Source organism: Schistocerca cancellata, chromosome 5 (assembly GCF_023864275.1).
Source record: "Schistocerca cancellata isolate TAMUIC-IGC-003103 chromosome 5, iqSchCanc2.1, whole genome shotgun sequence".
Taxonomy (NCBI): domain Eukaryota; kingdom Metazoa; phylum Arthropoda; class Insecta; order Orthoptera; family Acrididae; genus Schistocerca; species Schistocerca cancellata.
Genome location: NC_064630.1, coordinates 762,287,304 through 762,314,153, shown reverse-complemented (window position 1 = coordinate 762,314,153; position 26,850 = coordinate 762,287,304). Strand labels below are relative to the sequence as shown.

The window sequence follows — 26,850 nt, the reverse complement described above, 5'->3', positions numbered from 1 at the left end:
AATGCTCTTTAAACAATTACTGATCCTACAGCAAAGAAGTTGATCGAATTAAAAATCAATTGAACGCAATAAATTGTTATTCACCAGAGCATCAAGTAAGTTGTCTGAACTGAAATCACACTACAAAAACAGAATATTCGTAAGTCCCAAACTTTGTGTAACGCAATTTTACAGCTGATAAATCTGCTAATAGTGGTTTCCCAAAAAATCAAAGAGCAAAACGGGGGATATCGATATTGATGAAAAACAAATTCAAAAGAATGGTCACAAACTGGGAACCTATTGATGAAAATCTGATTAAAACTAATATTGATATTCATGGATACAAAATTACTATTATAGGAGTATATGGAATAAGCGAAGATGAACCAATGTGTAAAAAGGATGATTTCTATAATAATTTAAATGGAATCATAGAGGATATCGGGAAAACCAGGGAGATTATTATTGCAGGGGATTTTAACAGTAGAACTGGAAGTAAAATTGGAAATAAAATTATAGGACCATTTGGAGAAAATGTTATAAATGATAATGGTAATAGACTTATTGATATCTGTGAACAAAATTCATTGAAAATATTAAATGGCTTTTATCAACATAAAGAAATACGTAAATACACATGGCACAAAGATACATTGAATCAAAAATCAATAATAGACTATATTATAATTAAACAGCAAACGAGGCTAAAAATACATGACATAAGAGTATATAGAGGGGTAACTCTTAGCGATCATTATTTGGTAAATTCCAAATTTTTATTCCCCTTCAGAGGAAAAAGCACTGAAGAAAATCGAAATTGTCCTATAGAAAATATACAAACAGAAATCAAAATTCCTAAATATAATTTGAATAGTTTGGAGAATGAAAGCACAATATTTTTATATCAAAAGAGATTAGATGAAAAACTGGTAGAAACAGAGTTTGATAATACAGAAGATCAATATCATTATATTGTAAATAAACTACATGAAGCCGCCAAGGAAGCTTTAGGAGAAACAGAAGAAACACGTACAAACCATCCATTATACTACTGGAATGAAGAAATTAAAAAGGAAGTGAAATTAAAGAAAGAAAAATATTTAAAATGGTTAAATACCAGAAATCTTCAAGATAAAATAGAGCTTAATGCACAACAAGCGAAAATCCGGAAAAAGGTTGCAGAAGCAAAAAACAAAGTTTGGGAACAGTCATGTCAAAAAACTGAATCCTATATTGGTGGTAAAAGAAACACAGAAGCATGGAAAACTATAAAAAATTTAAGAAGGAATTCCAAAGAAACAACACATATTAAATATATTACTCATGACTCTTGGGAAAAATATTTTGAAAGTTTATTAACAGAAAACAGGGAAGAATACTTGGGAAACCCTGAATATAATGAAATGATAGATCTACAAGCAGAGAATTACATCCGTTTGGAAATAGAGACAGTAAAAACTGCAATAAAATCTTTAAAGAATGGAAGGGCTACAGGCATTGGAGGTATTCCTGCAGAATTATTAAAATTAGGAACAAAGAAATTAATGGAATTGTTAAGAAACCTTTTCGAAAGATGTTTAAATGGGGAAGATGTCCCAAATGATTTGAAAGTAGGATATATTTCAGTGATACATAAAAAAGAAGCGAAAGATGAGTGTAAAAATTATAGGGGAATAACAGTGACCAATACCTTCAGTAGATTATATGGAAGAATTATTAAATATTTGTTAGAACAAGAATACAAAGAAAAGGAGGCTGAAGAACAAGCAGGTTTTAGAGCTGGAAGATCAACAATTGATCATATCTTTTGCCTACAACAAATTATTGGAAAAAAAATGGTTCGGGCACAACCTATACATTTAGTATTCATAGATATAGAAAAAGCCTATGATAGTGTGCCTTTATCCAGTTTATGGAAAGCTTTAATATCAATAGGAATAAATCCAAGAATAATTAAAGCAATTCAAAATTTATATAAAAATTCTATTTCAAAAATAAAAATTGGTAAATATCTATCACATGGATTCCAAGTCACAAAAGGATTACGTCAAGGATGTAGCATCTCACCTACATTGTATAAAATATATACAGAAGTAACTTTACAGAATTGGAAGAAAAAATGTCACGCTATGGGAATACCAATAAATGATAGAACAATATACTCGTTACAATTTGCAGATGACCAACTGATTATAGCCCAAGACTATGAGGACATAGAGTATATGACCAGAAAATTGATTCAAGAATATAAAAAATCAGGTCTAAATGTATACATGAATAAAACAAAGTACATGGTAATTGGTGGAGTGAATGGAGACTTAATATTAGAAGAAGGGATGGGAACAATAACAGCTACTGAGGAATATAAATATTTAGCTGTGAAAATTACAAATGATGGGAAACAGGACAAAGAAATTAGATCAAGAATAAATTCTGGAAAGACGACAATCTCTTTATTGAATGGAATTCTCTGGGACAAACACATAACAACTGATAACAAAATAAGGATTTTTAAAACAATAGTTAGGAGCATTATTACATATTGTTCAGAAGTATGGACAACAAAATGGCAACTGAAATTAAAATTATTAGCCACAGAAATGGATTTCTGGAGACGTTCAGCAAGAATATCAAGACGAGAAAGAATAAGAAATGAAGTAATCAGAGACAAGATGAAATGTAAAAATTCAGTTATTGATTTCATTGAGCACAAACAACTTAAATGATATGGACACATCAGACGAATGGAACAGGAAAGGCTACCAAAATGCATAATCGACTGGGTACCAATTGGAAGAAGAAAAAGGAGACGACCACCTGATACATGGAAACAGGGAGTTCAGTCAGCAATGAGGAAGAACAACATTCCTGAAGATTTATGGACAAATAGAGAAGAGTGGAGAACAATAATTAGTGACTTACTGTAATCTAGAATAGGTGCTGGAAAAATGTACTCACATTGTAAATCCAGAATAATAATAATAATAAATCTGCTAATGTTGCGATTTTAAAAGAAAATTCCGCCATAAAAGTAAGTAGTGATACCACCAAATAGATTTTAACAAGTCGTTATCTACACCAGTTGTACTCAGAACACCAACCAGTAATGAGCATAATCGTATATTGAGCAAATTTTGCTTACTTCATCTCGCAGCCAGATCAACATTAGAATTGTTATTTTCAATCAAAATTATCGATTTTGCAGTACTCGTTAATTTTGCAGCTTCTGTTCGTTACATGCAGATACTCATCTGTTCGCTTTCCAAGTCCTTCATACAGGACACAAAATAAAACCTGAAACAAAGCAGTATTAGAAAACACGGTACAGTATTTCACTAATGGATGCGGCCAACGTAATATTACCATAAATCAGCAGAATCAAGCAAGTGCATGGTAACAGTTATTGAACTACACTCCTGGAAATGGAAAAAAGAACACATTGACACCGGTGTGTCAGACCCACCATACTTGCTCCGGACACTGCGAGAGGGCTGTACAAGCAATGATCACACGCACGGCACAGCGGACACACCAGGAACCGCGGTGTTGGCTGTCGAATGGCGCTAGCTGCGCAGCATTTGTGCACCGCCGCCGTCAGTGTCAGCCAGTTTGCCGTGGCATACGGAGCTCCATCGCAGTCTTTAACACTGGTAGCATGCCGCGACAGCGTGGACGTGAACCGTATGTGCAGTTGACGGACTTTGAGCGAGGGCGTATAGTGGGCATGCGGGAGGCCGGGTGGACGTACCGCCGAATTGCTCAACACGTGGGGCGTGAGGTCTCCACAGTACATCGATGTTGTCGCCAGTGGTCGGCGGAAGGTGCACGTGCCCGTCGACCTGGGACCGGACCGCAGCGACGCACGGATGCACGCCAAGACCGTAGGATCCTACGCAGTGCCGTAGGGGACCGCACCGCCACTTCCCAGCAAATTAAGGACACTGTTGCTCCTGGGGTATCGGCGAGGACCATTCGCAACCGTCTCCATGAAGCTGGGCTACGGTCCCGCACACCGTTAGGCCGTCTTCCGCTCACGCCCCAACATCGTGCAGCCCGCCTCCAGTGGTGTCGCGACAGGCGTGAATGGAGGGACGAATGGAGACGTGTCGTCTTCAGCGATGAGAGTCGCTTCTGCCTTGGTGCCAATGATGGTCGTATGCGTGTTTGGCGCCGTGCAGGTGAGCGCCACAATCAGGACTGCATACGACCGAGGCACACAGGGCCAAGACCCGGCATCATGGTGTGGGGAGCGATCTCCTACACTGGCCGTACACCACTGGTGATCGTCGAGGGGACACTGAATAGTGCACGGTACATCCAAACCGTCATCGAACCCACCGTTCTACCATTCCTAGACCGGCAAGGGAACTTGCTGTTCCAACAGGACAATGCACGTCCGCATGTATCCCGTGCCACCCAACGTGCTCTAGAAGGTGTAAGTCAACTACCCTGCCCAGCAAGATCTCCTGATCTGTCCCCCATTGAGCGTGTTTGGGACTGGATAAAGCGTCGTCTCACGCGGTCTGCACGTCCAGCACGAACGCTGGTCCAACTGAGGCGCCAGGTGGAAATGGCATGGCAAGCCGTTCCACAGGACTACATCCAGCATCTCTACGATCGTCTCCATGGGAGAATAGCAGCCTGCATTGCTGCGAAAGGTGGATATACACTGTACTAGTGCCGACATTGTGCATGCTCTGTTGCCTGTGTCTATATGCCTGTGGTTCTGTCAGTGTGATCATGTGATGTATCTGACCCCAGGAATGTGTCAATAAAGTTTCCCCTTCCTGGGACAATGAATTCACGGTGTTCTTATTTCAATTTCCAGGAGTGTATATGAAATAAAATCGTCATAACTTCCGAACGGTTTCTGTTACGACGTTCAAACTTCACGGCTCGCCGCAGGGTATGATGGGAATTAGTATGGTTTGGTATAACGACGAAGCCCACTCTCGTTTAGATGGTTTCGTCAACAAGCAAAATTGATGCATTTGGGGGACTGAAAATCCGCATTTCGCGATCTCTTCATCGTAAACGGGTGACTGTGTGGTGTGCAATGTCCAGTCACGAACAATCGGTGCGATATTCTTTGATGGCACGCTGAGTACCGAACGGTACGCGAAGGTTTTCGAAGATAATTTCATCCAGATTATCCAAAGTGACCCTCATTTCGACAAGATGTTGTTCGTCCAAGACGGAGCTCGATCCCATCGAAGCGGAAGAGTGTCTGATTGCATGGAGGAGCACTTTGGGGACCGCATTCTGGCTCTCGAGTACCCAGGCGCCACTGGCTTGAGCCTCAAGTAGACGCAGTATTCTCCGAATCTGAACACCTGTGACTCCTATTTATGGGGCTATATCAAAGATAAGGTGTACAGCTAGTAAATCCAAAACCATTGCTGAGCTGACAGCATCGTTGATCCGATATTTCAGCGGATCATGCAGAATTTCGCTGTTCGTCTGCTCCTCATCATCGCCAATGATGGCAGGCATATCGAACATGCCATAACAAAAATCTGAATATGTGTAGTGACGTTTACATGTTGAATAAAGTGTGTGCATGCCGTAGTTTGTAATTAATTTATCTTCATTTTCATATAGTTCAATAATTGTCAACCTGTGTATTGTACAGGGCTATTACAAATGATTGAAGCGATTTCATAAATTCACTGTAGCTCCATTCATTGACATATGGTCACGACACACTACAGATACGTAGAACAACTCATAAAGTTTTGTTCGGCTGAAGCCGTACTTCAGGTTTCTGCCGTCAGAGCGCTCGAGAGCGCAGTGAGACAAAATGGCGACAGGAGCCGAGAAAGCGTATGTCGTGCTTGAAATGCACTCACGTCAGTCAGTCATAACAGTGCAACGACACTTCAGGACGAAGTTCAACAAAGATCCACCAACTGCTAACTCCATTCGGCGATGGTATGCGCAGTTTAAAGCTTCTGGACGCCTCTGTAAGGGGAAATCAACGGGTCTGCCTGCATTGAGCGAAGAAACGGTTGAACGCGTGCGGGCAAGGTTCACGCGTAGCCCGCGGAAAATTGGCTCATGCCAGAACTGGAGACCGACAGCGCCGACTTCACCTTTCAACAGGATTGTGCTCCACCGCACTTCCATCATGATGTTCGGCATTTCTTAAACAGGAGATTGGAAAACCGATGGATAGGTCGTGGTGGAGATCATGATCAGCAATTCATGGCATGGCCTCCACGCTCTCCCGACTTAACCCCATGCGATTTTTTTCTGTGGGGTTATGTGAAAGATTCAGTGTTTAAACCTCCTCTACCAAGAAACGTGCCAGAACTGCGAGCTCGCATCAACGATGCCTTCGAACTCATTGATGGGGACATGCTGCGCCGAGTGTGGGAGGAACTTGATTATCGGCTTGATGTCTGCCGAATCACTAAAGGGGCACATATCGAACATTTGTGAATGCCTAAAAAAACTTTTTGAGTTTTTGTATGTGTGTGCAAAGCACTGTGAAAATATCTCAAATAATAAAGTTATTGTAGAGCTGTGAAATCGCTTCAATCATTTGTAATAACCCTGTACATGTTTTAAATTTAGTATCGGCAGTAGCGACCACTCAATACATAGGGAAAAATGAATGCCTCAGTAATGAGGGTGAGCCTAACGGCACATCCGCAAATAGTAATTAACGTTCGGATAGCAACTTTACTCAGATTAGTAACACACGCTGTAGTCGGCTATGACGAGATAACAAGAATGCGTCTGCAGTCCGAGGGTACATCAAAGCCTCGCGTGGGCCATCAAGTCTAGCAACTACTTCACGAACAGTTACAGCACTTGGCAGCCAGAAACCATAACCTGAGACAAAACTGTCATTACATGGTACCTAAAAACCCTGAGCCCCCAATACCGTTAAGCTAGACAATTTCTACACGTATTATTCGTTCACAAACTTGAATGTTTACAAGGGGAACTGCCTATCGCAACCCTCTCCCACGCCCCCCCCCCCCCCACCCCACCCCTTCAGAAGATTCACTGGTAAGATGGCCCAGTGGACAGCCTGTAAAAACTGAACACGATCAAATATGAAAAGAGGAAGGAGGGTTATTGAACTGTGAAAAAGGAAGCAAAAAGAAGGTGAGCTTTCCAAGCTCAAGATGTTCAACAACGAGCGAATTGCAAAAATCAAGGCGTCATGGTCGCGTGGTCGCGGTGTTGAAGTGCAAAGTGGGAGATTCGCGTTCAAATCTCCCTCGTGCCGCCGGCCGCGGTGGCCGTGCGGTTCTGGCGCTGCTGTCCGGACCAGCGGGACTGCTACGGTTGCAGGTTCGAATCCTGCCTCGGGCATGGGTGTGTGTATGTCCTTAGGTTAGTTAGGTTTAAGTGGTTCTAAGTTCTAGGGGACTTATGACCTAAGATGTTGAGTCCCATAGTGCTCAGAGCCATTTGAACAATTTTTTTCTCCCTCGTGCCCCATTTTCTTTTTCACAAAACTATAAACTGTCCGACCGGTCATTGACGTGTCTTTTCTTCTTTTGCAAGTTATCATTTGTCATACCAAACATTGGTTATAGAAGTTATGTGGTAAGAATACGTTACCGTCGCAAGTACATGCATTGAGTAGTGAGAGTAGAGGAATGCCGCATAGACCTCTCACAGAAATGAAAACAGCAAATAAACGGGTGTGAACTATGTTACAACCAAGTAATTTAAGAGTCAAAACTTCCAATACTGAACACAGGAATGGTAACATGCGGTACTTACAGAGTGACAATTATTGAACTATCTGAAAAAACGTAAATTACTTACAAACTACGGCGTGCACACTTTATTCAACATGTCAATATCAGTACAGATATTCGGATTTAGGTTATGACATGTTCGATATGCCCACCATCATTGGCAATAGCGAAAGTCTGCATGACCCGTTGAAGTGTCGGAACATCTATGCTGTGGATGACCTCCTGAGTGGCTGTTTACAGCTCAGCAGTGGTTTTGTGGTTATTGCTTTACACCTTGTCTTTAATGTAACTGCACAAAAAGGAGCCACATGTGTTCAGATTCTCGCGTTCGTCGGCCGTCGTAATTTATTGTTTACTACAGAAATTGATTGGTAATGGTGATTGTTGAGGACTTACGTGGTGGGCCTTAATCAAAATGATATTTCATTCAATTTTGATTTACAATTAAATGCTTTTGTGCAGTTGTCTCTTTCTTCAACAATATTAATCTCCAGTGGAAATTATTTGTTACGTTAATGAACGTTAGACTCGCTGAATCTTTAAACATGAGCATATAAGTTGGACAATGGAATAAACTTTTCATATTAATTTCCTCGGATAGTTAACTTTAATGCAAAACAAATCTTTACTTATTAATTACAATTGCGGCCCACACACGCTCGAGAGTATTTTTTCTTACCTCCGTTAACCACTGCACTGTAGTCAGAGTCCTGGCTATGGCTCTCGGCCGTTGTACTGAAAATAAGAATCTTAAAGCTACGTATTTTCTGCAACATGGGGCGGCTGTGGAGAAAAATGTATATTATGTTAATAGCAGGCGAGTTTTTCGCATCCGCCAATTTTTTATAAGTTAATATCACCACGTAATGGCGTTGTTGGGTGCATAGGCCGCTGCGATTGTTGCACTGTAAATTGTTCGAATGCAGGTTAATTCAAGGAAGGTGGAGATGAAATCGGGACCACCTCTTACAAATTAAAAGTGAACAATAACTTTAAATCAATATATTATGTCCTTAATTAGTACAAATATGCTTACATTTGCCAGCACTTGCAAGATGTCCGTCTACACGCAACCAAGAGAAAAGAAGAAATGGAAAACGACTAAAAAATTAACAAAAGAGCGTACCTTGTCGTCTTTAGATCATTTTGTTTCGAGTGCATCTTTGCCCTCGAAACTTACACAGAGAAATTATTATAATTTTTAAATGTCTCTTCTTTGTAAATACTGTTTTTAAGTCTTTTCTTAGTATTTCACTGTGAACGGTATAAGATCCGGAGAATACGGCGACCAATCGAAGCCCATGCCAGTGGCCTCTGTATACCACAGAGCCAGAATGAGGTCCCCAAAGTGCTCCTCAGGATATCAAACACTCTCCTGCTTCGATGGAGTCGCGCATGAACCACGTCACTTTGGATAATGGGGATGAGATCATCTTCCAAAACCTTTACCTACCGCTCGGTAGTCACTGTGCCATCAAGGAATACCGCACCCACTATTCCGTGACTGGACGTTGCACACCGCAGTCACCTGTTGAGGGAGGTTTGGACACGGATCTCTTCCTTAGCAGCTCGACACCGTAACGACACAACCACGACACCGTGGCTAATCATATAGGTCGATGTTGCACATTTTGAGCCTGGACCGCTCACTGTTTCTATTTTGCTTCTTTGTTCGTAGTTCCTGTTTTCATGCTTGATCTGTGTTCGGCTTTTGTTGGGCTGCCCACTGGGGCATCTTGCCATGAAATCTTGGGGAGGGAAGGGCGGCGGAGGAGGGGAAGGGGGAGTGATGGGAAGTTTCCCTTGTCAGTACACTCATGACCAGTATACTCAGTGGCGATATCCAGTAAGACAGAGCTCGGTGCCCTCCGCCTAGAGCAAAGTAAACAAGTGGTCGGCGCTGAGCGTGCAAACATCGAGACGCGCACTTGCTTCTTACCCGCGGTGACAGTTCTGGGTGAGTGCTGTCCTTCTACCGCTACCCTGGCACAGAGCAGGCCACACACTTCAGTTAGAGATGTCGCCTCATCGCCTCAGCATCGACAGAGACTATAGCCAACATAGCAGTAGTGCCGAACACGGCACGATGCGTACGAGGATGTTGTCTCGACATTTTACTCCAGTCATCCTCCGACGTACTGGTACAAGCAGGGTCCTGCGACCATTTGTGATTCCACCGCCTAAACGTCACTGAACCGTCTTGATAAGGGTGGCGGTCTACGACACAGCTAGGACATAAACGTTGTCCTCGTCGCCTCTGCACACGAATGTCAGTGTTGTCAGAGTGATGTGGGTCTCAACAGAAAAGAGCGCTGTGTCCCACTGCTGCCTAGTCCACAAAGAGTAGCTTCGTACCCATGCGACACGAGCTCCTCTCCAAATCCGATTCAGGAGAGGATCCCTGAGGGGTCTTCTGGGAGGTAATCCCTGCTCACGGAGCATACCTCTTATCGTTAGTGTTGACACGTGCACTCCTGTAGCTGTTTGGAACTACCACCATAGACCTGCAACATTATGTTGAGGGCTTCTGCTTGCTGTTATACAGAGATATAGGTCCTGCGCACATGTAGTTTATCTCCTGAGGCCACCTCTGTGAAGAGCCCTCGACTGAGCCTGTCGCTAGAAACTTCTTCCAGATTCTAGTGACGTAACTTTGACTCACGGCGGCATTCGCTGCGACGTCCACAGGCCTCACTGCTCCATTATTGTGACTATGCGGAGTCGCTAGAAACTTCTTCCAGATTCTAGTGACGTAACTTTGACTCACGGCGACATTCGCTGCGACGTCCACAGGTCTCACTGCTCCATTATTGTGACTATGCGGAGTCGCTAGAAACTTCTTCCAGATTCTAGTGACGTAACTTTGACTCACGGCGACATTCGCTGCGACGTCCACAGGTCTCACTGCTCCATTATTGTGACTATGCGGAGTCGCTAGAAACTTCTTCCAGATTCTAGTGACGAAACTTTGACTCACGGCGACATTCGCTGCGACGTCCACAGGTCTCACTGCTCCATTATTGTGACTATGCGAAGTCGCTAGAAACTTCTTCCAGATTCTAGTGACGTAACTTTGACTCACGGCGACATTCGCTGCGACGTCCACAGGTCTCACTGCTCCATTATTGTGACTATGCGGAGTCGCTAGAAACTTCTTCCAGATTCTAGTGACGTAACTTTGACTCACGGCGACATTCGCTGCGACGTCCACAGGTCTCACTGCTCCATTATTGTGACTATGCGGAGTCGCTAGAAACTTCTTCCAGATTCTAGTGACGTAACTTTGACTCACGGCGACATTCGCTGCGACGTCCACAGGTCTCACTGCTCCATTATTGTGACTATGCGGAGTCGCTAGAAACTTCTTCCAGATTCTAGTGACGTAACTTTGACTCACGGCGACATTCGCTGCGACGTCCACAGGTCTCACTGCTCCATTACTGTGACTATGCGGAGCCTCTGATCGTACTATGTTGATCTCTGAACCGTTCTGAACTACTAAAACCCTCGTAATGACACGCAGCACAAGTTCTGCAGTGTTTACAGGTGACGAAGTAAAGCCATGGACAGTTTCCCCTAGAATTACATTAAAAACAAGCCTATGTACTGATGCAAAAATGTATTTATGGATCACAACGTTCAGTATTAAAGTTTCTTGAATATGCAACATTTATTTTGACCACTGCAGTACATTGCGATTTAATATTTGCTAATTGCTACTTTAAATCTCCAGTGCTGATTTGTTACAGCGAATTAAAAAAGAAATGCCTAGCCTGTTCCGGCTCAGATCATGCCATGGTCATTAGGAATGTTGAGATTCTTACACTCATGCATCAACACACAGAATTGTAGTAGTATTTGCGGTTAACAGTGAGAGTGAAATTCACAGCCGCATTACTGGAAGCAAAACTAATTTCCACATTTCTCTGTGTAGGGTTCAGAACAGATTCTGCATTCCGATACAAGAGTGTATAGGAGGTTGTCCGTAGACTTCAGACAGCACACTGGAAATCCAAGTATATTCAAGCCTTATTCTTACAATTTATCGGAATATTTTCTTACGGTGAAAATTCTGCTTTATTCCTATGTGGATGGTATTCTTAGTTGTGATGTACGAGTTTTATTGTTTTTACCGCCAAAAACTGACCCTTCAGCGTTCACCTTTGGGACGCTACTGTAGAAAGTGTCTTCCCAGTATCCCAGCCTTTCGCCATGATCATTATTTTTCTGTAAGCTTGTCAGCACATTTGTGCACCATTGTTTTTCTTCAACGTTTGGCTTCGCTATTGCCCACAGTTTTTCTATTAGGTTCATGTCTGGGCTCCTCCCAGGCAGGGAAAAAATTTTTGTACCATTTTTCGGCTGAGACTTGTGTGATAGTTTTGGCTTTATGACTTGGTTCTCCATCATGAATGAAAAGTCGTCATCAGGAGATCAGTCCTTCAGCTGAAGAGGGAGACTTATGAACGGAATTTGGAAATTTGTGTTAAGGCCTTATAGGACCAAACTGCTGAGGTCATCGTCCATAAGCCTACACACTACTTAACCTAACTTCAACTAACTTACGCTATTGACAACACACACTCCCATGCCCGAGGGAGGACTCGATCCTCCGACGGGGAGAGCTGCAAATACCGTGATAAGGAGCCCTAGACCGAGCGGCTACCCCCGTAATTTTTTGCATTGTTGTTAAGTAATTGAATGTCAGGAATATAAAGATTACCTCTACCATGCACTGAAGTTCTGTCCCACTGCATAGCTGATATTCAGTGCGTCATGGCTCGTGACACACACAACGAAGAAAAATCTTCATCTGTAGCTGTATTCACATACTGTCTGCTTTATTCGTCTATGGAGGACACGGGCTCATCTGAAAAGCTGACCTGTAACAATAATTTTTTTTAAAATAAAATAACATCAATATTTCATATTTTACATGGTCAGTTGAATAGATACTGTGATTCAGTCACCTGTTTAGGGTTGTTATGTCAACAGGTAGTTGTCTTCCAGTTAGCGTTCCTGACTCTTGATCACGAGGTTTCTGGTTCGATTCCCGACCGGACCGGAAGTTTTCTCAGCTCGGGAGTGGATATGTGTATTTCCCTCATCATCATTCCGTCATCATCGACGCACAAGTGGCCGGATCAGCATCAAATAACTAGGCCTGCACCAGCCAGCCGAACATTCCAGATCGGACTTGCGGCCCTTAATGCCACACGCAGATTTTTTTTACTGTTGTGGTTATGTAAACTTGTAATTTTAGTAACAAAAGCTTCATGTCGTAGAATCTTCAGAAGCTGTAAAACAGATTCCTTTACCATACTCCAACTATCCATCCCCAGAATAACTTTTAACATCATTAGCCCATCTGAGTATCTTCTTAGCCACTCCAACTGTGGAAAGGCAATCGTGTGAAATTCGTCTTGCTCTGATCGTCTGTCAGATCTAGAAGTCAATATAGTGGCGCCATGTTTGACTTCTGGAATGCATTCGACACTGTTATGCATTGTAATCTACTGAAAAAATGTGAGCTCATAAAACATCCGACCAGCTTTATGATTTCATGAAGGGTTTCCTAGCAAATATAACTCAGTGTATTTTTCTTAACTTGGAGAAGTAATGAGATACGGAAGGAGCTTTGGGAATCCCCAAATCAATACTGTATTTCGTGCTAATTTACATAATACACGTAAATGAGTCGGTAAATTAGTTCAGAAACGACATAAGGCTGTGTACAGTTGATACTGTTGTGTATAGAGATGTTGTAGTATCAGAAATTTGCAGCAAAATGCAAGGCGACGACAGACTCTCAACATAAACAAATGTAATGTATTCTGCATGAAGAATAAGAGTATTGCTTCTCAGAGTGGAACTCTTGCCACGTTAAGATTAAGAGGGATAATATCAAAGATCCAAAGCAGAGCAACACATTTTACCATAGGTTCATTAAGTGTGAGATTGTTGTAGAGACATCTATCAAATTTCATTAGCAGACACTATAGACAGAATTACAGGTCATGTAGAGGTTTACCAGTTAAAGTATGAAAATGTATGTTTCAAAATAAGTCAAGTAACAAATTACTTCGACCAGCATTAAATTTGTGAAATGACCATGAAATTAAAATCACAATTTTAAAATTCATACTAAGGCTCTCCGATACTCATTTTTAGAGTGCACCATTTTCGAATAGAGCAGCAAATGGAAGGAAATTGTTGCGATGTATGAGGGGCCCTCTGCCAACCACTGCAATATGTTTTTCAGAGAATAAATTTAAATGCAGGTATTGACATATTGCAAAAGTAGAACTCCTGAGACAGTTGGAAAATTTGCAGACAATTATTTCTATAACATCATAAGGTTTTGCGACGCAGCTAAGGTCGAATATCAGCAGTCCTGTTGTAAACTGTTTGCTCTATCTGGCCAACGAAAATTTACAAGCCACAGCCTTCAAATAACACCACAGAAACTCAGTATTAGCTTAATGCTTGCAAGGTTTTTAACATACAAAATGGATTTAAAATAATGTCTTTCTGTTATCGCCAAAATACTACACTCTGTTCCCAACAAATATGTGAACACTACAGACACAGTGTGTTTACTGTAGAACCCTTCGTTATGACTGAATAATGTACCTGTTCAGAGCAAAACGTATTCATTTTTAATGCAAACCAAACAATTAGAGTGAGTAAATGAAGGCAATCATATAACTTCTCGTTTTCTGATTTCCCTGATTATGCTTGAGTTTTAGAAACTCATCACAATTGAGCCACTGAGAACCATAAGGCCCAAAGCACAGGAACAATGTTTTGAGAAAAATAGGTGTTTGTGAAAATCTGATTTGTAGACAAACTGCCAGTCTCTTATGTTTGACTTGTTTTTTTAACCAACTCTTAACATTCTATATCTCTCATAAAACATCATGTAGCCATTTTATATTATGAAATCTTAATTAATATTTAGGGTTGTTATTATTATTAATGTTAATCCACAAAACTTTCATACTCAATGCTTGTGGGAGTAGAGTGTTTTTGACTGTTGTGTAGCCTGTATTTAACGTGAAACTAGAATCAAAAAATAAGGAACGGATACTAAACGCGTCACTGACACTATTACGACATATCCCAATACTTCATGGTCCTTGCTATCAGGATTTTCATGAAGTGCATACTCCTTCTTGAGGTTCAGATAAAACTGTCTGTTAACCTTAGGTATGAAATGTAGTAGATATGCCGTCCACTACATTTTGCAAGGCCTTTACAAACTATGGGAAAATGACAATTTTCAGTACGCCTCAACGTGAGTTGAAGAAAATGGTGACCTCTTACGACTTCAATAATGAATATTTTAAACAACAGTTCATGGAAACCTGCTGGAAACTTCATATTTGTAAAATTTCTTAACTATACATTGTTACCACAGTCTTCAACTTTTGATTTGATAGTTGAAGGTTCTGAAACTCTCTGCGGTTATTTTACAGACTGGACTACTGAAACCATGGAACGTGAGGCTATGATTGAGCATTCCTTAAACATTTTCCAGCTTTTATAAAGAAACAGGTATCAGTGTAGTTAATGAAAATTTGTTCTTTGGGCCCTTTTGACAGTGAATATCAGAAAAATCAGTGAGGGAGATTTCCGGCAATGTTCATATATTGAGTGTAGGGGTACAACACTCAATAGATGCTAGGAGCGAGTGTACATGCTACAATGTCAAAATTGACAACAGTATGGTTTACTCTCTTATGGTTCTCAGTGCCTCAGTTCTATGAATTCTAAGATTATCTATACTTTTGTAACTATAGAGAAATATTCCCCCCCAAGAACCGTAGACCTTGCCGTTGGTGGGGAGGCTTGCGTCATTATCAGGAAAAAGAAAACTGGCGTTCTACGGATCGGAGCGTGGAATGTCAGATCCCTTAATCGGGCAGGTAGGTTAGAAAATTTAAAAAGGGAAATGGATAGGTTAAAGTTAGATATACTGGGAATTAGTGAAGTTCGGTGGCAGGAGGAACAAGACTTTTGGTCAGGTGAATACAGCGTTATAAATACAAAATCAAATTGGGGTAACGCAGGAGTAGGTTTAATAGTGAATAAAAAAATAGGAGTGCGGGTAAGCTACTATAAACAGCACAGTGAACGCATTATTGTGGCCAAGATAGACATGAAGCCCACGCCTACTACAGTAGTACAAGTTTATATGCCAACTAGCTCTGCATTTGATGAAGAAATTGATGAAATGTATGATGAGATAAAAGAAATTATTCATGTAGTGAAGGGAGACGAAAATTTAATAGTCATGGGTGACTGGAATTCAACAGTAGGAAAAGGAAGAGAAGGAAACGTAGTAGGTGATTATGGATTAGGGCTAAGAAATGAAAGAGGAAGCCGCCTGGTAGAATTTTGCACAGAGCATAACTTAATCATAGCTAACACTTGGTTCTAGAATCATGAAAGAAGGTTGTATACATGGAAGAACCCTGGAGATACTAAAAGGTTTCAGACAGATTATATAATGGTAAGACAGAGATTTAGGAACCAGGTTTTAAATTGTAAGACATTTCCAAGGGCAGATGTGGACTCTGACCACAATCTATTGGTTATGAACTGTAGATTAAAACTGAAGAAACTGCAAAAAGGTGGGAATTTAAGGAGATGGGCTCTGGATAAACTGACTAAACCAGAGGTTGTACAGAGTTTCAGGGAGAGCATAAGGGAACAATTGACAGGAATGGGGGAAAGAAGTTCAGTAGAAGAAGAATGGGTTGCTCTGAGGGATGAAGTGGGATCAAGTAGGTAAAAAGACGAGGGCTAGTAGAAATCCTTGGGTAACAAAAGAAATATTGAATTTAATTGATCAAAGGAGAAAATATAAAAATGCAGTAAATGAAGCAGGCAAAAAGGAATACAAACGTCTCTAAAATGAGATCGACAGGAAGTGCAAAATGGCTAAACAGGGATGGCTAGAAGACAAATGTAAGGATGTAGAGGCTTATCTCGCTAGGGGTAAGATAGATACTGCCTAAAGGAAAATGAAAGAGACCTTTGGAGAAAAGAGAACCACTTGTATGAATATCAAGAGCTCAGATGGAAACCCAGTTCTAAGCAAAGAAGGGAAAGCAGAAAGGTGGAAGGTCTATACAAGGGCGATGTACTTGAGGACAATATTATGGAAATGGAAGAGGATGTAGATGAAGATGAACTGGCAGATATGATACTGCGTGAAGAGTTTGACAGAGCACTGAAAGACATGAGTCGCAACAAGGCCCTGGGAGTAGACAACATTCCATTAGAACTACTGACGGCCTTGGGAGAGCCAGTCCTGACAAAACTCTATCATCTGGTGAGCAAGATGTATGAAACAGGCGAAATTCCCTCAGACTTCAAGAAGAATATAATAATTCCAATCCCAAAGAAAGCAGGTGTTGACAGATGTGAAAATTACCGAACAATCAGTTTAATAAGCCACAGCTGCAAAATACTAACACGATTTCTTTACAGACGAATGGAAAAACTAGTAGAAGCCGACCTCGGGGAAGATCAGTTTGGATTCCGTAGAAATACCGGAACACGTGAGGCAATACTGACCTTACGACTTATCTTTGAAGAAAGATTAAGGAAAGGCAAACCTACATTTCTAGCATTTGTAGACTTAGAGAAAGCTTTTCACAATGTTGACTGGAATACTCTCTTTCAAATTCTAAAGGTGGCAGGGGTAAAATACAGGGAGCGAAAGGCTATTTACAATTTGTACAGAAACCAGATGGCAGTTATAAGAGTCGAGGGACATGAAAGGGAAGCAGTGGTTGGGAAGGGAGTAAGACAGGGTTGTAGCCTCTCCCCGATGTTATTCAATCTGTATATTGAGCAAGCAGTGAAGGAAACAAAAGAAAAATTCGGTGTAGGTATTAAAATCCATGGAGAAGAAATAAAAAGTATGAGGTTCGCCGATGACATTGTAATTCTGTCAGAGACAGCAAAGGACTTGGAAGAGCAGTTGAACGGAATGGATGGTGTCTTGAAGGGAGGATATAAGATGAACATCAACAAAAACAAAACGAGGATAATGGAATGTAGTCGAATTAAGTCGGGTGATGCTGAGGGAATTAGATCAGGAAATGAGACAAAGTAGTAAAGGAGTTTTGCTATCTGTGGAGCAAAATAACTGATGATGGTCGAAGTAGAGAGGATATAAAATGTAGACTGGCAATGGCAAGGAAACCATTTCTGAAGAATAGAAATTTGTTAACATCGAGTATAGATTTAAGCGTCAGGAAGTCATTTCTGAAAGTATTTGTATGGAGTGTAGCCATGTATGGAAGTGAAACATGGGCGGTAAATAGTTTGGACAAGAAGAGAATAGAAGCTTTCGAAATGTGGTGCTACAGAAGAATGCTGAAGATTAGATGGGTAGATCACATAACTAATGAGGAAGTATTGAATAGGATTGGGGAGAAGAGAAGTTTGTGGCACAACTTGACCAGAAGAAGGGATCGGTTGGTAGGACATGTTCTGAGGCATCAAGGGATCACCAATTTAGTATTGGAGGGCAGCGTGGGTGGTAAAAATCGTAGGGGGAGACCAACAGATGAATACGCTAAGCAGATTCAGAAGGATGTAGGTTGCAGTAAGTACAGGGAGATGAAGAAGCTTGCACAGGATAGGGTAGCATGTAGAGGTGCATCAAACCAGTCACAGAACCGAAGACCACAACAACAACAGCAGAGAAATATTTTTGTAAGAAAGAAAATTCTATTCCTAACATACTCAGACAAGTACCCAGATACCTGCACTAATGAAAAACACTTAGTGGCAGACTGGGAGAAATATTTTTTTCTTTCCAAGGACTGTTGTCATGCAAGTGAACTGGTATATTTGGTGGTCTATGATTTATTCCCTTGGCAGGAGCAATTTAAATTGATAGAGGTAAATCAATCCTTAGGGGTCATAAATAAGTTAGCATCATGATAGGTTAAGGGAAGGTGGAGAGGGATAATTTACCCCTGAATGTATACTTCCTGCTGAATACCTACAACCCAAACAAAAAATATTCCAGGAGCAGATTTATCCCACTACTATCACCATGGTGAGGAACATGCAGAAACATCATGCGTAGATGAATAAATGAATGGTTTTGTCAGAAGATTTGTTTGTTGTTATTGTCTCCAGTCCAAAGACTTGTTTGAAGTCCCCTCACTAGTTCATACTATGAAAGCCTCTTCATCCCTGCATAGCTACAGTCATTTGCATCAACTTACTAATATCAAACCCTAGTCCCTATCTACTACTTTTGTCCCCCACACTACCCTTGACTGCCAAACTGTTGAGTTCTTGATCCCTTCCTTTAGTAAAATTGTGCCACAATTTCCTTTCTGCTGAAGTCGATTCAGTAGCTATTCATTAATTATTCTGATCTACTCTTGCAATCTTCATCATTCTTCTGTAGCACCACATTCCGAAAGCTTCTATTCTTTTCTTGTCTGAACTTTCTGTCATCCACATATCAGATCCATAGAAGACTACACTCTCGACAAATTCCTTCAGAAAAGACTTCCTAACACTTAAATTTATATCTAATGAGAACAGATTTCTCTTTTTCACAAACTCTCTTCTTGCTACTGCAAGGTTCCATTTTATAGTCTCTCTATTTCTTCCATTGTCATTTTTTCTGCACAAATAACAATAGTCACCTATTTCTTTTAATTTCCCATCTGTAATCCAGTTCCTAATTCCAGTACATTCCACTGCCTTTGTTTCATCTTTGTGGATATTCATCTTATAATTTGTTTTCAAGGTGCTATCTACTCTGCTCAACTGATTTTCCAATTCCTCTTCCATCTTTGACAGGAGTATAATATTTTCAGCAAACCTAAACGATCGTATTTATTCTCCCTGAATTTCAGTTACCTATCCAAATTTCTTCTTGCTTTTTCTTTTTTTCTGCTTGCTCGAATAATAGATTGAAGTAAAAACGTTGCAAAACAACTGAGTTGAAGACGAGTAGAATATGATGAACTAGGAATCAATTAAGGCAGAACACACAGCTATAGCGAAAGTAGAGAAGAAGCCATAGTTGACTCTGGAAATACTTGAGCTTATGGATGAAAGAACACTGCTCAAATTTAATTTTCAGTTTGCAGTCACTGCACCTGGCTCCCTAATATTAGTTGTAGGTAACTTGCTGCTCCCTTTATTTTATTCCCGCTACCTCCAGAATTTGAAACAGTGTATTCCAGTCCTCACTGTTAAAAACTTGTACCAGAATTACAACTTCCATAAATGTACTTTTGCTTTCCATCCTCTTTCTAAGATAAGTTGTGGGTCTGTATTGTCTGATATATTAGTTCATAAACAAATACGAGTAAAAGTCTGAAGATAGCCGCCACTGTTCTGTTTATTTAAGACATGCATAATGGTTACTGTTTTTTTCTATGAAATACCCATATTTAATCATGAGATCTGATCCCAGATCATCACAAAAATCTATAAGGTTTTACAGGTGTGAAAAAATTGCAGATATTATAATAATTCTACATACTGAAAGATTGTCAAGAACCAGAGCACTTCTAAACTAAAAAAGACATAAAGAAAATATTCTAAGCTGAAAATCTGTAAGAAGTTGCTAGCAAATGTAAAACACATAATTTGCAGTATGCATGCATTTAAGGCGATGAAAGGTATCTCATAGCTATTTTACACATGATAAGTACATAGATACGATGATTCTTATTAATGTTTTAGAAACACTGAAGCAACATGATGTACCCGAAGATTGAATGACAGATATTGGATATTTCACGTCACCAGATGATGTACCTCGCCTCACGTGGAGTGATTGAACATGTTGATTCTACCCACGCCTCTAAGGGACAATGCTAACATCACTCCACTAGGCTACTCTGTTTTTAGATAACTTTTGTGAATCTGGTCTGCTGTAAGCGTAAAAAACTAACACTCCACCCGAACAAGCCATGAAGGCCTACAGGCATCACTCTATGCAGATATGGAGAGGCATGCAGTCAGCACACCGCTCTCCCGATGGCATGTCAGTTTACATGACCAGATCCACTACTTCCCAATCAAGTAGCTCCTCAATTTGCCTCATAAGGGCTGAGTGCATCCCACTCGCCAACAGCACTTGGCAGACTGGGTGGTCACCCATCCCAGTGTTAGCCCAGCCCAACAGCACTTAACTTCTGTGATCTGACGGGAACCAGTGTTACCACTGCGGCAACGCCATTGGCGTTGTAAATGTCCGAGCTACAAAATTAACGTCCTTGCTGTAACCAAGTACACACTGTTCTAATTTTGTGTTTCTTTCCCTTTGTCTGCACTTTTTTTTTTACAGTATTCATCTATGAAAGAACACACAGGTCATTTACTGCTAGCGATTCAGTGTGGAAGTTTATACTTGTTTACTTGTGGAGCAAAACGGTACGTTTTTGTTGTACTGTGCCAGCGGAGACCGTGATCAAATAATAAATCTTGTCTCAATAGAAACACATAATTGTCTAACGCAATGCAAAAAATACTGCCTGGTAGATGCAAGACCCAATCCCAACGAGCTAAAGTTGCGACGAAGGTCTGGAGCCATACCGACATGAATACTTACTTGGCTTCAGATGGGTTGATTAGGTGTGACAGAACATTAGGCTCCGCTGTTGCAGGTATGGTGAGGTATGTCATCTGGTGATGTGACATGTTCAACAATTGTCATCAACTTTTGGGGTATTTGCCGACAGTTGCTGCAGAATGTGTATTAAATTATGTGTCTCAGCGTTGTCAGGGGTTTTTAAGCATATATAATAATCACCCAGTATGTGTGATTATCGAATTATCAGCTATTTTCTTGACATCAGTTAAAATAGACAATAAAATGCACATCATTCATTCGGATGGGCCAGTCTACTTGCAAACAGCGTAAGTTTTTCTCTTAGCTGTTATGTATAAGAATAAACATAAAAAATCGGCAACATGTATATCCAGTAAGTCAGCCAAAAATTGTATTAACATTTCCTCATAGTCAATGTCACATATAATAGTTGCTTCTCACAACAGATGCGATTCACTAATATGATAACCTCATCCGACATTCATGAATTTTTTGTAAAAACCTGGTTCAATCAGTGCATATGTCCAAATGCATCTATATACAGCGTGTTTCTGATGATACAGTTCAAGTTTGAAGGATCGCCTGCACAGGGTGCTTCAGAACGACCTTCCAGGAATTTGAGGACAGGTTCCTTCCAGTAATACAAGACAAAAATTTCCAATAAACATGGGCTCTAAAATGCAGAGCTTAAGAGCTATGAGCACTTATTCATCCTCAATACTGTGAAATATATCTGTTCTATGGTAAGCTCTTTGCTTTCCATTTTTTGGAGGGAGGTGGTATCGACCAAAACAAGAAAAAAATTTCCAGAAAGCATGGGCTATAAAGTGCTTATCTTAGGAGCTAGGAGCTCTTGTTCAGTAGAAGCGAAGACGAACAAGTGCTCATAGCACTTAAGACATGCATTTTAGAGTCCATGTTCTCTGGCAATTTTATCTAATTTTTGTCTTGTTTTGGTGTAAGGATCTTGTCTCCAAATTTTTAAAATCTCATTCTGAAACATCCATTATGGAATTACCAGTTACGAAATGTTAATAGAAATACACATAGAACTCTTTACGTGCTGCACATCTAAGAAACCTTAGATGTTTATTGATTTAAAAAAAATGTTAATTTTTTATAGTTTTAATTAAATTTTAAGTCTATATAACTTTAATACAGTGTCTACCACATTTTTAGTAGTCTGTGTGGATCTTTGGCTATCACTGTGGTGATCTGTTGTGGGATGGTCATAATATTAGCATCCAGTTTGTCTCTGGCGTTTACTCATCCATGCAAATGTTCACATCCAAGCAAATGAACGAAAATTAAAAGAAGTGACATGAATCTGGCAACTGATCCATTAGGAAATGTTAGACCTCAGTATACAGTTGCTTTAGGTTGTGATATTCAGGATCTCTGTAATGTTTATTTGATTTGAGCAATCTCAAAGTAGAACTATCCTCTTATAACAATAACAAAACAATGACACTAATTGAATTTGCTGCCAATCCGTGGAAGAATGTGATAATAATATTAAAAAGGAAAACACTTCCTAACGTTCTGCAAAATTATATTTATTTCCTCAAGCACAGGCTTTCGCCCTCTCAGATCATTTTCAGGTGACAACTGCATGTCGCCAATACAGATAAACATGATGTACGACTTAAACAGATGTTACTCAAACACAAGATACAAAAATGACAAAGTTTTACATAGGGAAATATTACAATGGGTACGTTAAATAAAAATGGGAGTATAAACAAAGCTCTTATGTGGACATACATATAACAAATGATGAGAAATGAAAGATTTTAAGTTAGAATCTAGTATTTGTAATGAAAACTTAATTTAACAAGAGCGAAAACTGAATGGTTCTGAGCACTATGGGACTTAACATCTGAGGTTAACAGTGCCTGCGAAAACTGAGTCCGATCATTCAACACTAGGTTGACATTCTGTGTCATGTGTTGGTTGATTTCCAGTATTTCCAGTAGGGCCATGTTTCTACATCGTATGAATGGTTTTCTGCCAAAAAGATGACCAGCTAAGGATGAAACTTCCTTCTTTAATCGTCAGTTTCTCTCATGTTCACGTAGCCTGACAGCCACTGTCCAGCGTGACCGAAAGTTAAATTTTCACAACTACAGACCTACGTTTTCTAATGTCAATAACATATCAAAAATTTTATTCAGTAGTAAAGACAAAACACACAGAGCAGTGGCTATTAGGCTACGTGAATATGAGAGAAGCTGGCAGCTGAAGAGAAAAGTTTCTATATTTTCTGATCATCTTTTAGCAGAAAACCTACCACACGATGTAAAATGTTAAATTCTACATTATGTCGAAAAAAAAGCGCAGAAAGATGACCCTGCTGGAAATATTGGAAATCAACAAACACAGCGGCCTTATCAGCGAGATTGCGCCTTATCGCAGCGACAAAAAACAGTTTTCAAGCAACACGGGTCTAGTAATACTAGGCCCCGTGCTGTGCCAGGCCCCAGTTTGAATCGCGCGCCACAGGCTGCCAAGCGCTCACAGAGACTAAGTCCGAATCAAGGTCATGCGCAAACCAAAGCGCGTAAACCGTGTAAGACGGCAACCCGCCCACCTCCCCGTACTCCACAAACAACAAAGATCAATGAACTGATAAGACCTTGTCTGGAGTTTTCATGAGTTTTCTAAAAATAAACTCATAACTCCCATAAGAATAATACGCACCGGAAGTGAGTTTTTGAGCAACACGGGTTAAGTAAATATACTGGACGGTCTCCAACAATGAAACAGACAACAATGACTATTTAAATAAGCTGCAACAATGAGAGTGTGGCAAGAGAGCAGACTTAATTCCCATTTCAAATACTAGATTCTACATGTAAAATCATTTTATTTCTCGTCATGTGTGATATATATCTCCACATAAAAACTTGGTTTATGCTCCCATGATTAGGCTCAAAAATGGAGCAAATGGCTCTGAGCACTATGGGACTTAACATCTGTGGTCATCAGTCCCCTAGAACTTTAGAACTACTTAAACCTAACTAACCTAAGGACATCACACACATCCATGCCCGAGGCAGGATTCGAACCTGCGACCGCAGCGGTCACGCGGTTCCAGACTGAAGTGCCTAGAACCGCACGGCCACACAGGCCAGCCCCGTGATTAGGTTGGTTGGTTGGTTTGGGGAAGGAGACCAGACAGCGAGGTCATTGGTCTCATCGGATTAGGGAAGGACGGCGAAGGAAGTCGGCCGTGCCCTTTGATAGGAACCATCCCGGCATTTGCCTGGAGCGATTTAGGGAAATCGCGGAAAACCTAAATCAGGATGGCCGGACGCGGAATTGAACCGTCGTCCTCCCGAATGCGAGTCCAGTGTCTAACCACTGCGCCACCTCGCTCGGTATACTCCCATGATTAGTTCATGTACTTATTGTAATATTTTCCTATGTATTCCTATGTATTCTGCAGATAAGGCAGCCTAAGAAACCAAAATAATTGATTACTGTCCACAATCAGTAAACTGATGTTTACATAAACCTACACTCCTGGAAATTGAAATAAGAACACCGTGAATTCATTGTCCCAGGAAGGGGAAACTTTATTGACACATTCCTGGGGTCAGATACATCACATGATCACACTGACAGAACCACAGGCACATAGACACAGGCAACAGAGCATGCACAATGTCGCCACTAGTACAGTGTATATCCACCTTTCGCAGCAATGCAGGCTGCTATTCTCCCATGGAGACGATCGTAGAGATGCTGGATGTAGTCCTGTGGAACGGCTTGCCATGCCATTTCCACCTGGCGCCTCAGTTAGACCAGCGTTCGTGCTGGACGTGCAGACCGCGTGAGACGACGCTTCATCCAGTCCCAAACATGCTCAATGGGGGACAGATCCGGAGATCTTGCTGGCCAGGGTAGTTGACTTACACCTTCTAGAGCACGTTGGGTGGCACGGGATACATGCGGACGTGCATTGTCCTGTTGGAACAGCAAGTTCCCTTGCCGGTCTAGGAATGGTAGAACGATGGGTTCGATGACGGTTTGGATGTACCGTGCACTATTCAGTGTCCCCTCGACGATCACCAGTGGTGTACGGCCAGTGTAGGAGATCGCTCCCCACACCATGATGCCGGGTGTTGGCCCTGTGTGCCTCGGTCGTATGCAGTCCTGATTGTGGCGCTCACCTGCACGGCGCCAAACACGCATACGACCATCATTGGCACCAAGGCAGAAGCGACTCTCATCGCTGAAGACGACACGTCTCCATTCGTCCCTCCATTCACGCCTGTCGCGACACCACTGGAGGCGGGCTGCACGATGTTGGGGCGTGAGCGGAAGACGGCCTAACGGTGTGCGGGACCGTAGCCCAGCTTCATGGAGACGGTTGCGAATGGTCCTCGCCGATACCCCAGGAGCAACAGTGTCCCTAATTTGCTGGGAAGTGGCGGTGCGGTCCCCTACGGCACTGCGTAGGATCCTACGGTCTTGGCGTGCATCCGTGCGTCGCTGCGGTCCGGTCCCAGGTCGACGGGCACGTGCACCTTCCGCCGACCACTGGCGACAACATCGATGTACTGTGGAGACCTCACGCCCCACGTGTTGAGCAATTCGGCGGTACGTCCACCCGGCCTCCCGCATGCCCACTATACGCCCTCGCTCAAAGTCCGTCAACTGCACATACGGTTCACGTCCACGCTGTCGCGGCATGCTACCAGTGTTAAAGACTGCGATGGAGCTCCGTATGCCACGGCAAACTGGCTGACACTGACGGCGGCGGTGCACAAATGCTGCGCAGCTAGCGCCATTCGACGGCCAACACCGCGGTTCCTGGTGTGTCCGCTGTGCCGTGCGTGTGATCATTGCTTGTACAGCCCTCTCGCAGTGTCCGGAGCAAGTATGGTGGGTCTGACACACCGGTGTCAATGTGTTCTTTTTTCCATTTCCAGGAGTGTATTTACTGAAAGATGTCTGTCTGCCCAAATGTTCATTCTGAAGCACCTTGTTTATATGTACAGTAGTGAATCGTAGAGATCTTTTGTGTTGACTCATTGGATGATATAAGTGCAACTTTTGTGGAGTGCTTGCTCCTACCTGCGCGCTTTTGTTTGCCACTTGCAGAGGGCAGTAGCAGGCAGCGGAAGTAGCAAGCTGCAGCCGGCACGGTAGGCCTGCGGTGGACGGTGGACGGGGTAAGCTGAGCTCCGCCACCCTCATGTAGATAGACTACCGGTAGTGAGTGATCCCAGCCAGAGAAGTGCGACCCCTATGAGTATTTGCACCGGCAATGGAAACTTTCCATCGCACCCCGTCAGATCTAGTGGTCAGATGGCCCGTTGGACAGCCCGTCAGAAACTGAAACACAGATCAAGCATGAAAAAAGGAAGAAGGTGTACCAAACTGCAAAAAAGGCAAAATCGAAACAGTGAACGGTCCGAGGTCAAGACGTGCAAATAGAGCAAATCCGAGGAGCCACGAAGTCGTGGTAACGTGATTACGGTGTTAGAGTGCAAAGGGGTAGTTGCATGTTCATATCTACCTCGTGCCTCA

At 41.7% G+C, this 26,850-nt stretch overlaps 1 protein-coding gene across 8 annotated transcripts in view; it reads left to right on the top strand.

Moving 5' to 3' along the window:
• LOC126187883 (adipokinetic hormone/corazonin-related peptide receptor variant I) overlaps positions 1 to 26,850 on the top strand; it is a 1,289,392-nt gene that overhangs the window by 1,227,274 nt on the left and 35,268 nt on the right. The window contains exon 10 of one of the 8 annotated variants that reach the window (XM_049929226.1): positions 26,422 to 26,492. The exons of the other annotated variants lie outside the window; for them this stretch is intronic. Coding sequence (XP_049785183.1) covers positions 26,422 to 26,469 — 48 coding nt within the window. The 3' untranslated portion in view covers positions 26,470 to 26,492. The remainder of the gene's footprint in view (positions 1 to 26,421; positions 26,493 to 26,850) is intronic. 8 annotated transcript variants of the gene reach the window in all.